A 12,079-nucleotide genomic window follows, 5' to 3' on the forward strand; every position below is an offset into this window, starting at 1 on the left:
GTTTTAAGCTCTCAATAAGTGTTAGCTGTTAATTGAATTTTAAACTCCTTGGCCCCACTTTCAAGGCACTTCATAATCTCGCTTCTATCCATTTATCCCTTACTTCTCATCTACTTCATTTGAATTTTGCTGGTTTCTTCACTGAATCATGAATCTGTGAATGTCTAGATGGTTTCCCCTGCCTGGAAGATCCTTAATTCAAAACCAATCTTACCCAGTCTTCAAAGATCACTTCAGATCCTATCTCCTCCATTACCTCTTATTATTTATTATTTGAGTTCTTCTCAATCATCTTCCCATTTGAATTCATAGTATCATGGAATTTAGTGAATAATTACACACTCATCACTCCATGTAAGTCAGTTTGTCTCCCTAATAGCCTGTAAACTTCCTGAAGGCAGAATATCTCATGCTTTTGAGCCCTCTTTCGGTGAAGTGAACACATTGACTTTATGCCATCTTAAGCGTCTGTAAAGAGATTCAACATAGACAGCAATGTGAAGACTCCATAGCTTTAATATCAGATTAGTTAGGGGTGGGGATGATAGCTTCTTTCCTACCTGTGTCATTCTCCAAAGACAAGAGATTCCTTTCACCAAAAATCCAAGCAACTCCCACTTCATTTATGAACCAAGAAAGCAGAATACATCTTTCCCACATCATACTTATCAAATAGATTCTTTTCCTCATCATTTCCTCCTCTTTCTACCTTCCAAGAGAAAATATAATTCGATTTTGAGTTTCTGATGGGTAATGATCATGTCTTCCTCTTTCAGTTCTTCTCTATTAAAAGTCTCAACCCTTAAGTTTTCTACTGATCCTCAGGACCCCATAACCTCTATGCTTGCAGGGGTGGTCTCAGGAGGAGATGGACTGGAACAATTTGCTTACTATAAAAGAGACTGGGAAAATTAGTGAAGAGCCCCTACTGAGGTCTGGAATGCAGAAACCTTGCCCAGAATCCTTATTCTGTGATCATTTCAACCCTAGACTGAAGTCCTCTCTCACTCTGGAAAAATGTTATTGTTTCATGTGTTTCTTACCCTCATCGTTTCCCTTCAGTGATTCTTATGTTCTCCCTTGCCAATCTCTATCTGCAAATCACTTCTAGACCCACCATGGTTACTGAATGCTGGCCTGGTTACTGAATGCAAAGCCACAGAACAAAGAGCCCAGAAAGAAGTGGAGCTAGGAGGGTTGCTGAGGAAAGAGGAACCCCAGCATCTGAGGGGAAGAGGTGTAGTTTTTCCAAGTCTGGCAGGAAGGCTCGGGCGTCCTCCAGAGCTGCCTGAGCTGCCACAGTAAAGTTAGGGTCACCGGAGATGACAACATCAAACACACAGGAATGAAAGTAAGCGTCTTCAACCGGCAGCCCTTCCTTGCACAGCTGCCTGGCAGCATCCATGGTTATAGTTCCCCGACGACTGCGCACTGAACGGGAGAGCCGCTGACTCGGAGGGCATCCCCCAACGCAGAGCTGCAGATCCTGGTCAGCTGAGAAGGCCCTGGCCACGTCCTCGGCCACTCTGATGGAGAAGGAGAGCTGCCCAGCTGTCTGCCGAATGATGATAGTTGTGCCAATGTAGGCGGCTCGGATCTCCACATGGCTCCCAGGGTTAGCCGTTCGAATGGACAAACTTGAGCCCCCAGGTCGATCACCTCCATTGATAGAACCATCTTCAAAGGCTGCGGGAAGGTTGTCTACCTCAGCCTGGTAGACCTTCTGATCAATGCATTCCTGCATGTTCTTAAATATAATGGTGAGCTGTAAGGGCAAGAGGGAAAACACAGTTTATCTGGGGCTCAGTGCAACCCTCCCCGCTTCCATCAACCAGGCCTCATTATTGTACATAGTCAGGGATCTGATCCCAGCAGAGATGCAAGGCTTATCATGGGCCTCACTCCTCGATCCTGTCTTTATGTTCCGATACTGTTTCATCCCTGCTCCATCCCTTTCCTTCCTGTTTGGGCTCAACCTCAGCTCCTGCCATAGGAGAAGGAAAAGTTTCCTTTCTGTAACTCCTCAACCCAGGGCTTCTCAACTTTCCTCTCCTCGGAGGGAAAGGGATTTACAGGAGCAAGTGTTCGGTAAGAGGGAGTGCTTCAAGATGTGGGAGTGGTTGAGGAGGAAAGGGAATAGAGCCGCGCTGCTGAAAACTGGTGGGGTTGGCATGGGAGTGGAACCCTGGGGTGACCATGGAGGAGCAGTTGAGTCCCTGACCTTCCGTGTGGTGGTGGCGTTGGCCCCCGATGCCACGGGGGAGCTGGTGGCCTGGACAAAGAGGAAGTCGTTATCCAGCAAGGGCCAGGCTCCTTGGACACGGCACGTGTGAAAGTGGTGATGGAAGGTGCGCACGTGAGGGTCCCCGAAGGAGGCGCAGTGCAAGAAGCCTGGGGGTTGTCGGTGCAGCCGGGAAAACCGGCCTTCATAGTCACAGGGGTCCGGGGCTGGGGAGCCAGAGGCGCGGATCGGGCCTGCGCCTGGAAAGACGGGGCCCCGGGGTGGGGGAGGGGCCGTCGGGCCCTGGCGGGAGCAGTTGTGCTGAATCATCAGGTCTTCGATGCCGTGCACAGCAGAATGGAAGGCGAGGTCCCCGCGGCAGGTGCGGGCCGTGCGCCGAGTGCAGAGCGCGTAGGAGCGGAGGGCTCGGCAGAGGCCGCTGGAGCCCACCCCTCCACCCCGGCCTCCTCCTCGAAGGGCTCCTGGTGAACCCCCACCTCTAAGGCTCAGAGTGGAAGATACATACTCAGCATTGCAGCGGAGGATCTTGCATTGAGAATAAGCTGAGGGAGGAAGGGAGAGAGGAGTGTGAGCTGGTCCCCAGATCCCCGCTCAACCTCAACCATAATTCTCCCAGGTCTCATGGGGGGATAGCAGCAGATCCTAAAACCCAGCTGAGAGCCTCCCTCAGTTCCCAGTCCCCAGCCGCCAGCCCCCAGCTTCCTAGTCTTGTCCTCATTCAGTCTTGCTAAAGATGGGTAAGCCCTGCTAGATCTCTTCTGCCTGTGGATCAAGGGCTTTCCCAGTGCCCTTCCCCAAGTTGAATGGTGAATAAAATATACCTATCTGAGAGTGGGGCAAGTGACTGGGACCCCTCAGCACCCATCTCATCTCATTCACCCAAGCTCACATGCCCACCCCTACATAGCAGCCTACCCCCTAGGTCCCCCAAAGCCTTACCTAACCCTTCCTTACCATGTCCACAGAGGAGCAGCAGGAGAGTGAGAATGCTTAGAGTTGGGGGACTGCCATGGGGGGACCAGGGACTAGGGGACTCGCCTGGGTCCCCCATACCTATCCAGCCAGGTCCCCCCAGGTTCCGGTTCTTTCCAGCTGATGACCCTCCTACCTAGTGAATTTTGACCGGACGTCCTGTAAGGGACTGAAAAAAGAAATGTGGCTGGGCATGGGGAAGAGAAGAGTTGAAGATTGTTCAGAATGATGTGAAGAGAATCTGGGAAGATCAAGAAAAGAATGAGCTAACTGGAGTTTAGGGGAAATGAGACTCCCTGAACTAAACATGAGGCTGTTAAGCCTCTGTGCCCTGCTTTTGTGACCACTTTCAGGCCCCTTATGCAATACCCCTAGGTGGGGGTGGAAGAAAGGTTGAGTGGACTCGGGGGGCAGAGTCCACTGTATTGCCCCATACTGAGCTACCAAACAGCAGAAATGTCAAAAAGAGGAATCATGTGGATAGATCAGATCTCAGTCGTACCAGTGGGCTCCCCAACAGAATTAGGATCTGAAAATACATCAGAGACTACCTCTTATTTGCTCTTCCCAATCAGGAGAGGACACCCTCCAGAGGTCATTCATTGATTTTCCTCCTTTGTGTCAGAATTTTCAGTAAGGAGGAGTAAGGGTGGGATACACATCCCATCTCTGGAATCAGTATTCAAATGAAAAGGGAGCCAGTCTGTTTCATCTACTGTAGAGAGCTAAAATTATCCCTCTGTCTCATGGAACAATGGATGCAAACCAAGCATGCAAATCAATATTTGTTATGAGTCAACATTTCTTCTTCATGAGTCAACATTTCTTCAAATCTGACTGAAGAACCACTCTTTCCATTGATCTTACCTTTCCATCGATCTTAACTTTGCAAGTTTAGAAGTCAGTCTTTTGATGAGGACAAGGCTTGGGGAGGGGCTAACTCCCTCCTGCCAGACCACTCTCTCTGGAGTCAGGGATATGACTGAGGGAGAGTCGTGCAGGAGGGAGAATAGGACGATGGGACTAGGGTTGTGGGGAGAAATCACAAGGAGTAATCCCCGCCCTTGGAAGCCCAGTGTGAAGGGCACTGATAAGTAGGAACAAGATAGAGGGTATCCGTGACTAATCATCTGAAGCTAAATTTGGCCTTGGCGAGGAAACCACAGAATAGGAGGTGTAGGAAACTTCTACTAAAGAAGGAGACTTCATCAGAAGTCTGGAGGTAACAGGAGGAGAGAGCTCAGACTCCCAGAGGAGAGATGGAGGTTTAAACTTCTAGTGGCCAGAGGCCAGAAAGCTTAAGACAGAAGGAGAAATGGAGACTGGGGCACCTTGGTATGGAAGAGATCCTAGATTTGCACCAGAGACATCCAAGTTGATGTCATAATTTTATGAGATTCTAACTTCAATTTAGAAGCTTTTTTAAAGGAATTGCAATTTAATTTTGACTTACTGTTTCCAGAGGTCAAACATTAGTCTGATATCCAATTCTCCAGCCATGACTGTCTACTGTATCAGTCAGCTCCAGCCAGGGAATCCCCCGTCTCTTTCTCCATGTCTCCCCTAGGTCCCCAGACCGGCTGCAGTCTCACTGAGGTCAGGGAACCAGAGAAGGTCTGGTGTGGGGGGAAGGGGGACTAGATGGCTGGCCGGAGTACTGGACAGCTGAGCGGGGGAGGGAGGTGGCTACTGAGTTGACTGTTTTAAAAATAGCTAAGTCCAAAATTCCAGGAGTGTTGATGGGGGTAGGCTGTTGGAGTGTTGGCAAGGGGGTGGGAAGGGTGGAGAGGGTAGGAGGATTAGAAAGAATATGGAGTATAGGGTGCCAAGTGGCACAGCAAGGATAGAAATATGACCAGCAAATCAGATATCCAGTGTGAGCTTACATGATTCTAGTCACTGCCTACTCCAAGCAGCCCTCCAGCACTGTCAATAATTTAAAAGCCCTCAGGCCTTTAAAAATTAGAATGGACAACTGTATACCTTTAGCTCACCACCCTTATCCCTGCCATATTGAATATTGCATTTAGTTTCTACAGAACATATCTAGGAGGTAGCTGACTTTAAATAAGGTCCATAGCAGAGGTAGTTCACAGCCCCTCCCCCATCTTTGTAGAGTATTTCAGAAGGCCTTAAAAAGCCAGCTGTCTAGAGAAGAAATCTGAGCTCTGAGTTGTTTAGGATGAGTGTTTGTTTCAGTCTACCAGCTCAGATCCTCGCAGCTGTCTATTCCCCAACCGCCTTCATTTTCATTACCTTATATATATAGCAGCTCCTCTTTGCAGGTATACACACAAACACATAAGCTTCTGAGTTGCTGAGGGAGGAGGCCAGCAAAGTCAATGAGGGAAAGAAGGAATGGGGATACAATTTTTTGAAGGGGAGAGGAACTTAGATAAAGTGAGAGAAAAAGAGATTCAGAAAGATACTTTTGTGGAGTAACATAATCTTGTGACCTTTTAAGAGATTGCAACCAAGGAATTTAGCCACGTTGTATTTTTGCAGTCATAGGCGTCAGGGATCATCATTTCTTAGTACCTGCCAAGTGAAATTAACACAAGGACTGATTTCAAATAGTGTCACTGAGGCACGTGCACTAATTTGCTCTACATTTAATTCAGAATCCAGAAGTCCACAGAATAAAATTTTTTTCTCTTCACCACATAAAGCCGTATCACAAGGGTTTTATTACAGAAATGTAAAATGACCCCACCCAAACAATCCAAGTGATTTAAAATCAATAATTTGACTGTGACATCCCAAGCGGTATATACATTTAAGGACAAAAAGAAGTGCAAAGATATTTTAAGTAGTCATATTATTGGTGGTAGAATTGGCATTGTTATTCTGAAAGTATTCTAGGTGTTGTTGTTGTTCAGTCGCTAAGTTGTGTCTGACTCTTTGTGACCCCACGGACTGCAGAATGCCGGGCTTCCCTGTCCTTCAGTATCTCCTGGAGTTTGCTCAAATTCATGTCCATTGAGTTGGTATTGCTGTCTAACCATCTCTTCCTCTGTTGCCCACTTTTCCTTTTGCCTTCAATCTTTCCCAGCATCAAGGTCTTTTCCAGTGAGTCAGCTCTTCACATCAGGTGGCCAAAGTATTGGAGCTTCAGCTTCAGTATCAGACCTTCCGATGAATATTCAGGATTGATTTCCTTTAGGATGGACTGGTTTGATTTCCTTGCAGTCCAGGGGAAGAGCCTTCTCCAGCACCACAATTCAAAAGTATCAATTCTTCACTGCTCAGCCTTCTTTATGGTCCAGTTCTCACATCTGTATGTGAATACTGGAAAAACCATAGCTTTGACTATAGAGACTTTTGTTGGCAAAGTGATGTCTTTGCTTTTTAATATGCTGTCTAGGTTTGTCATATCTTTCCTTCCAGGGAGCAAGAGTCTTTTAATTTCATGGCTGCGGTTACCGTCCACAGTGATTTTTAGTGTCCTGGAAAATGAAATCTGTCACTGCTTCCACTTTTTCCTCTTCTACTTGCTATGAAGTGATGGGACTGGATGCCATGATCTTAGTTTTTTGGATGCTGAGTTTTAAGCCAACTTTTTCACTCTCCTCTTTCACTCTCATCAAGAGACTCTTTAGTTCCTCTTTGCTTTCTGCCAGTGGTATCATCTCCATATGTAAGGTTGTTGATATTTCTCCTGGGAATCTTGATTCCAGCCTGTGATTCATCCAACCCAACATTTCACATGATGTACTCTGCATAGAAGTTAAATATGCAGGGTGACAGTATACAACTTTGTTGTACTCCTTTCCCAATTTTGAACCAGCCAGTTGTTTCATGTAAGGTTCTAACTGTTGCTTCTTGAGCTGCATACAGATTTCTCAGGACACAGGTAAGGTGATCAGGTATTTCCTTCCCTTTAAGAATTTTCCACAGTTTGTTGTGATCCACACAAAGACTTTCATGTAGTCAATGAAGCAGAAGATTTTCTGGAATTCCTTTACTTTCTCTATTATCCACTGAATGCTGACAATCTGATCTCTGGTTCCTCTGCCTTTTCTAAATTCAGCTTGTATATCTGAAAGTTCTCAATTCAAGTACTCCTGAAGCCTAGCTTGGAGGATTTTGAGCATAACCTTACTAGCATGCTAAATGAGTGCAATTGTCTGGTAGTTTGAACATTCTTTGGCACTGCCCTTCTTTGGGACTGGAATGAAAACTGACCTTTTCCAGTCCTGTGGCCACTGCTGAGTTTCTAAATTTTCTGACATATTGAGTACAGCACTTTAATAGCATCATCTTTTCAGATTTAAAATAGCTCAGCTGGAATTCCATCACCTCCACTGGCTATAACAAGAGAAATTAGAAAATATTTGTAATAGAATAAAAATGAAAAGAGAATTTGCAGGAATTTGTTGCCCTTCCTTAGGCCCACTTGACTTCACACTGCAGGATGTCTGGCTCTAGGTGAGTGATCACACCATCGTGGTTACCTGGGTCATTAAGACCTTTTTTGTATAGTTCTTCTATGTATTTTTGCCATGTCTTCTTAATCTCTTCTGCCTCTGTTAGGTCCCTACCATTTCTGTCTTTTATCATGCCCGTCCTTGCATGAAATGTTCCTTTGATATCTCCAATTTTCTTTTTTTTTCCTTTTCTTCCCCCAATTTTCTTGAAGAGATCTTACCCATTTTATTGTTTTCCTCTACTTTGCATTGTTCATTTAAGAAGGTCTTCTTAGCTTTGTGCAGTGGCAGTATCGTAGCCAATGAGGTTTATCCGAAGGTGCGATTATTGCTAATTGGAAAAAAAAAAAAAAAGGTCTTCTTATCTCTCCTTCCTATCTCTGCAACTCTGCGTTCAGTTGGGGATATCTTTCCCTTTCTCCCTTGCTTCTCCCTTCTCTTCTTTCCTCAGCTATTTGTAAAACCCCCCCAGACAATCACTTAGCCTTCTTGTATTTCTTTTTCTTTGGGATGGTTTTGATCACTGCCTCCTGTACAGTGTCATGAGCCTCTGTCCATAGTTCTTCAGGCAGTCTGTCTTCCAGATCTAATCCCTTGAATCTATTTGTCACCTACACCATATAATCATAAGGGATTGGCCTTATGGCCTAGTAAGTTTTCCCTAGCTTCTTCAACTTAAGTCTGAATTTTGCAATAAGGAGCTAATGATCTGAGCCATAGTCAGTTCCAGTTTTTGCTGACTGTATAGGGCTTCTCCATCTTCGGCTGCAAAGAATACAATCAATTGGATTTCAGTATTGACCATCTGGCGATGTCCATGTGTAGAGTCATCTCTTGTGTTGTTGGGAGGGGTATTTGGTATGACCACTGTGTTCTCTTGACAAAACTCTGTTAACCTTTGCCCTGCTTCATTTTGTACTCCAAGACCAAACTTGCCTATTATTCCAGGTATCTCTTGACTTCCTACTTTTACATTCCAATTCCCTATAATGAAGAGGACATCTTTTTTTGGTGTTAGTTCTAGAAGGTCTTGTAGGTCTTCATAGAACTGGTAAACTTCAGCTTCTTTGGCATCAATGGTTGGGGCATAGACTTGGATTACTGTGATGTTGAATTGTTTGCCTTGGAAATGAACCGACATCATATTGTTGTTTTTGAGATTGCACTCAAGTACTGCATTTCAGACTCTGTTGTTGACTATGAGAGCCACTCCATTTATTCTAAGGGATTTTTGCTCACAGTGGTAGATATAATGGTATTTGAATTAAATTCACCCATTCCTATACATTTTAGTTCACTGATTCCTAAGATGTCAATGTCCATTCTTGCCATCTCCTGCCTGACCATGTCCAATTTATGATGATTCATGGACCTAACATTCCAGGTTCCTATGCTATATTGTTCTTTGCAGCATCGAAGAACTTTCACCACAGACACATGCACAACAGAGCACTGTTTCTGCTTTGGCCCAGTCTCTTCATTCTTTCTGGAGCTATTAGTAATTGCCCTCTGCTCTTTCCCAGTAGCATACTGGGCATCTTTATATCTTTTTGCCTTTTCGTATTGTTCATGGTTCTCACAGCAAGAATACTGGAGTGGTTTGAGACTCCCTCCTCCAGTGGACCACATTTTGTCAGTGTCCACTATGACCCGTCTGTCTTGAGTGGCCCTGCACAGCATGGCCCATAGCTTCATTGAATTACATAAGCCTCTTTGCTCCAACCAGGATGTGATCCTTGAGGATTGTGGGTATACTATTGGATAAAACAAATGAGTAATAATGTTAGTGTCTTTGTGAACCAGGATTTTTTTTTAAGATTTACTTATTTATTTTTGGTTTTGGTGGGTCTTCATTGCTGTGCACAGACTTTGGCTGTGACTGGGGGTGGTGGGGCTGGGCTACTCTTCCTTGCAGTGTGCAGGCTTCTTATTGCAGTGGCTTCTCTTGTTGCAGAACACGGGCTGTAGGCACATGGGCTTCAGTAGTTGCAGCTCCTCAGGCTTAGGGATTGTGGCTCATGGGCTCTAGAGCACTGGCTCAGTCGTTGTGTCACTTGGAGCTTAGTTCCTCTGTGGTATGTGGGAATTTTCCAGACCATGGATCAAACCCGTGACCCCTGCATTGGCAGACAGATTCTCAACCACTAGACCACCAGGGAAGTCCCATAACCCAAGGTTTTTGATGTAGACTAGAGAGATGGAGGGGCTTCCCCAGGGGCTCAGCAGTAAAGAATCCACCTGCAATGCAGGAGATGTGGGCTTGATCCCTGGGTCAAGAAGATCCCCTGGAGGAGGAAATGGCAACCCACTCCAGTACTCTTGCCTGGAGAATCCCATGGACAGAGGAGCCTGACTGGCTACAGCCCACAGGGTCACAAAGAGTCAGACACGACTGAAGCGACTTAGTACACATGAGTTTAAATTTAAATTAAATATAAAGGCATTCATTTTTCATAGTTTGGTATGTTGCTGTTTTACTCATTTGGAGCTATTACATAAAGACGTATTCTTTGTACCACCTCACATTTAATGTTTTTATCAATTCCTGCAAAGGTGAAGAATGCAGTGTTTGCATTTCCCTGTATTAAGATGAGCGCTCCAAAAATAAAATGTTTCTAAAATCAAAGACTGCAAGTGAGCAAAAGACAGGTGTTCTTTCATTGAACTGCTTAGGATGGTGGCCATATGAGATTACTTGGGATTAAGAATTTATAAATCAATAATTCTTAATTTTTTTGGATCACAAACTCCTCTTGAAAATCTAATGAGAGATATGAGCCCCATCCTCAGAGAATGCTCAAGTATGTCTGTGCTTTTCCTGCTCAAAGAATATTTTATATTCTCTTTGAAGCAATTATACTATGGACATTGTGCGAGTATGCTAAGTCCTTTCAGTCTCATCCAACTCTTGGCAACTCTATAGACTGTAGCCAGCCAAGCTCAACTGTCCATGGGATTCTCCAGGCAAGAGTACTGGAGTGGGGTTGCCATTTCCTCCTCCAGGGGATCTTCCTGACCCAAGGATCCATCTGTCATCTTCTCCATTGCATGCAGATTCTTTACCACTGAGCCACCGGGAAAGCCCCATGGTGGGGGTGGGTTGGGGGGCTGTATGCATTGAGTAGCTCTAAAAAACTTACCCCAGTTGCTGAAGAATATCCACTCACAGATATATACCCTCACAGATTGTGTTTTGTTTATTTGGGTTTATATTAATTTCTATCTTGAGGTCTTATAGGGGAGAGAATTAACTAGTTGGATAGAAAATCCTGTCATGTTGCCATAAAGTGTTTTCATATTTCATGTTTCTTTTGTTGTGTATTCAGCATCTGGATCACTAGCACACTTATTTATTTATTTTATGGACCAGAGGCTCCTGATCTCCATGGAAACTGTGGATCTTCTAAAATCTGAAAAAGGATTATCCTCTCAATCATGAAGATGAATTTGAGAAACTGAGTTGGGTAGAGCAGAGGCAGTGAAAGTAATGAAAAAGGGAGATTAGGGCTCAAAGCATAGTGAGGTGTGTCATAGGCACTTGAGTATAAAACTGCCTTCAGGGTTTCTTAATGGGGCCTTATTAACATTATGGGAGGGACAATTTTTGTGTGTGTGTGTGTGTGTGTGTGTGTGTGTGTGGAACTGTCCTGCCCAGTGCAGTACATTTAGCATTCTTGTCTCCCCTCCCCTGTCAAGTGCCATCCCCAGTCAATGTAAATTTTTAAATGCCCCTACATGTTTCCAAAGGCCCCCTAAAAGGTGGTACCACTCTGGTTGAGGAATACTGACAGATATTCTCAATCCTTGGTGGTCTCATACTACCATGACCTAAACTGGTTTAGCAGAAGTCTTTTCTCTATAGGGACTATCCTTGCTTTAGCAAGATACAGGACATTTCTATCAAAGGATCCCCTATGTAGCCCCACTCACTTCCCTCCTATCATCATCTCCACCTTAATATCTAGCAACAACTAATCTGATCTCCATTTCTATAAAAATGCTATATAAACAGGTTAGAGTATATAACCTTTGGGGATTAGCATTTATCACACAGCAGAATTCTCTGGAGATTCATCCAAGTTATGTGTATATCAATAGTTTGTTCTTTTTTATTGCTGAGTACTATTCCATGCTATAGATGTACCACAGTTTCTTTAACCATTCACCTGTTAAAGGACATCTGTGTTGTTTCCAGTTTTTGGCTTTTCATTAATAGATTTGCACATAGGTTTTTTTGTGTGAACATTAGTTTTTATTTCTCTGGGATAAATGCCCAGGAGTGTAAACACTGGATCATGTAAAAATTGCATAGTTAGGGTTTTTCTTTAAATAAACTTTTTTTTTTTTTTTTTGGTAAATGAACTGTTTTCCACAGTGGTTGTACTGTTCTACATTCCCACAAGCAATGTATGACTGATCCAGTTTCTCTGCATTGTTC

The 12,079-nt window shown here is 44.4% G+C and overlaps 1 protein-coding gene, 1 long non-coding RNA gene and 1 pseudogene across 3 annotated transcripts in view; 2 read left to right on the top strand and 1 right to left on the bottom strand.

Moving 5' to 3' along the window:
• Positions 1 to 12,079, top strand: part of LOC139035107 (uncharacterized) — a 43,992-nt gene that overhangs the window by 14,240 nt on the left and 17,673 nt on the right. The window lies entirely within an intron of this gene.
• Positions 499 to 4,866, bottom strand: HJV (hemojuvelin BMP co-receptor). 2 transcript variants are annotated; one of them, XM_020904385.2, is made up of 4 exons: positions 4,668 to 4,866; positions 3,197 to 3,383; positions 2,222 to 2,784; positions 499 to 1,765 (listed from the first exon to the last, which is right to left on the bottom strand). In XM_020904385.2, exons 2-4 carry the CDS (start codon positions 3,291 to 3,293, stop codon positions 1,142 to 1,144), a joined length of 1,284 nt encoding a protein of 427 aa, XP_020760044.1. In that variant the 5' UTR covers positions 3,294 to 3,383; positions 4,668 to 4,866; the 3' UTR covers positions 499 to 1,141. The 2 variants fall into 2 exon arrangements, with proteins under 2 accessions (XP_020760044.1, XP_020760053.1); XM_020904394.2 differs by having other exon boundaries at positions 3,197 to 3,401.
• Positions 7,915 to 8,040, top strand: LOC139035401 (U4 spliceosomal RNA; annotated as a pseudogene).

This window comes from Odocoileus virginianus, chromosome 5, assembly GCF_023699985.2.
Source record: "Odocoileus virginianus isolate 20LAN1187 ecotype Illinois chromosome 5, Ovbor_1.2, whole genome shotgun sequence".
In the NCBI taxonomy this organism is placed as follows: domain Eukaryota; kingdom Metazoa; phylum Chordata; class Mammalia; order Artiodactyla; family Cervidae; genus Odocoileus; species Odocoileus virginianus.

Excerpts from the sequence above, each read along its gene's own strand:
- HJV (XM_020904385.2), bottom strand. The coding sequence starts at position 3,293 with ATGGGGGACCCAGGCGAGTCCCCTAGTCCCTGGTCCCCCCATGGCAGT. Across the intron at positions 2,785-3,196 it reads GCTGCTCCTCTGTGGACATG|CTTATTCTCAATGCAAGATC; the intron begins GTAAGGAAGGGT and ends TTCCTCCCTCAG. Across the intron at positions 1,766-2,221 it reads ACGCCACCACCACACGGAAG|CTCACCATTATATTTAAGAA; the intron begins GTCAGGGACTCA and ends TTGCCCTTACAG.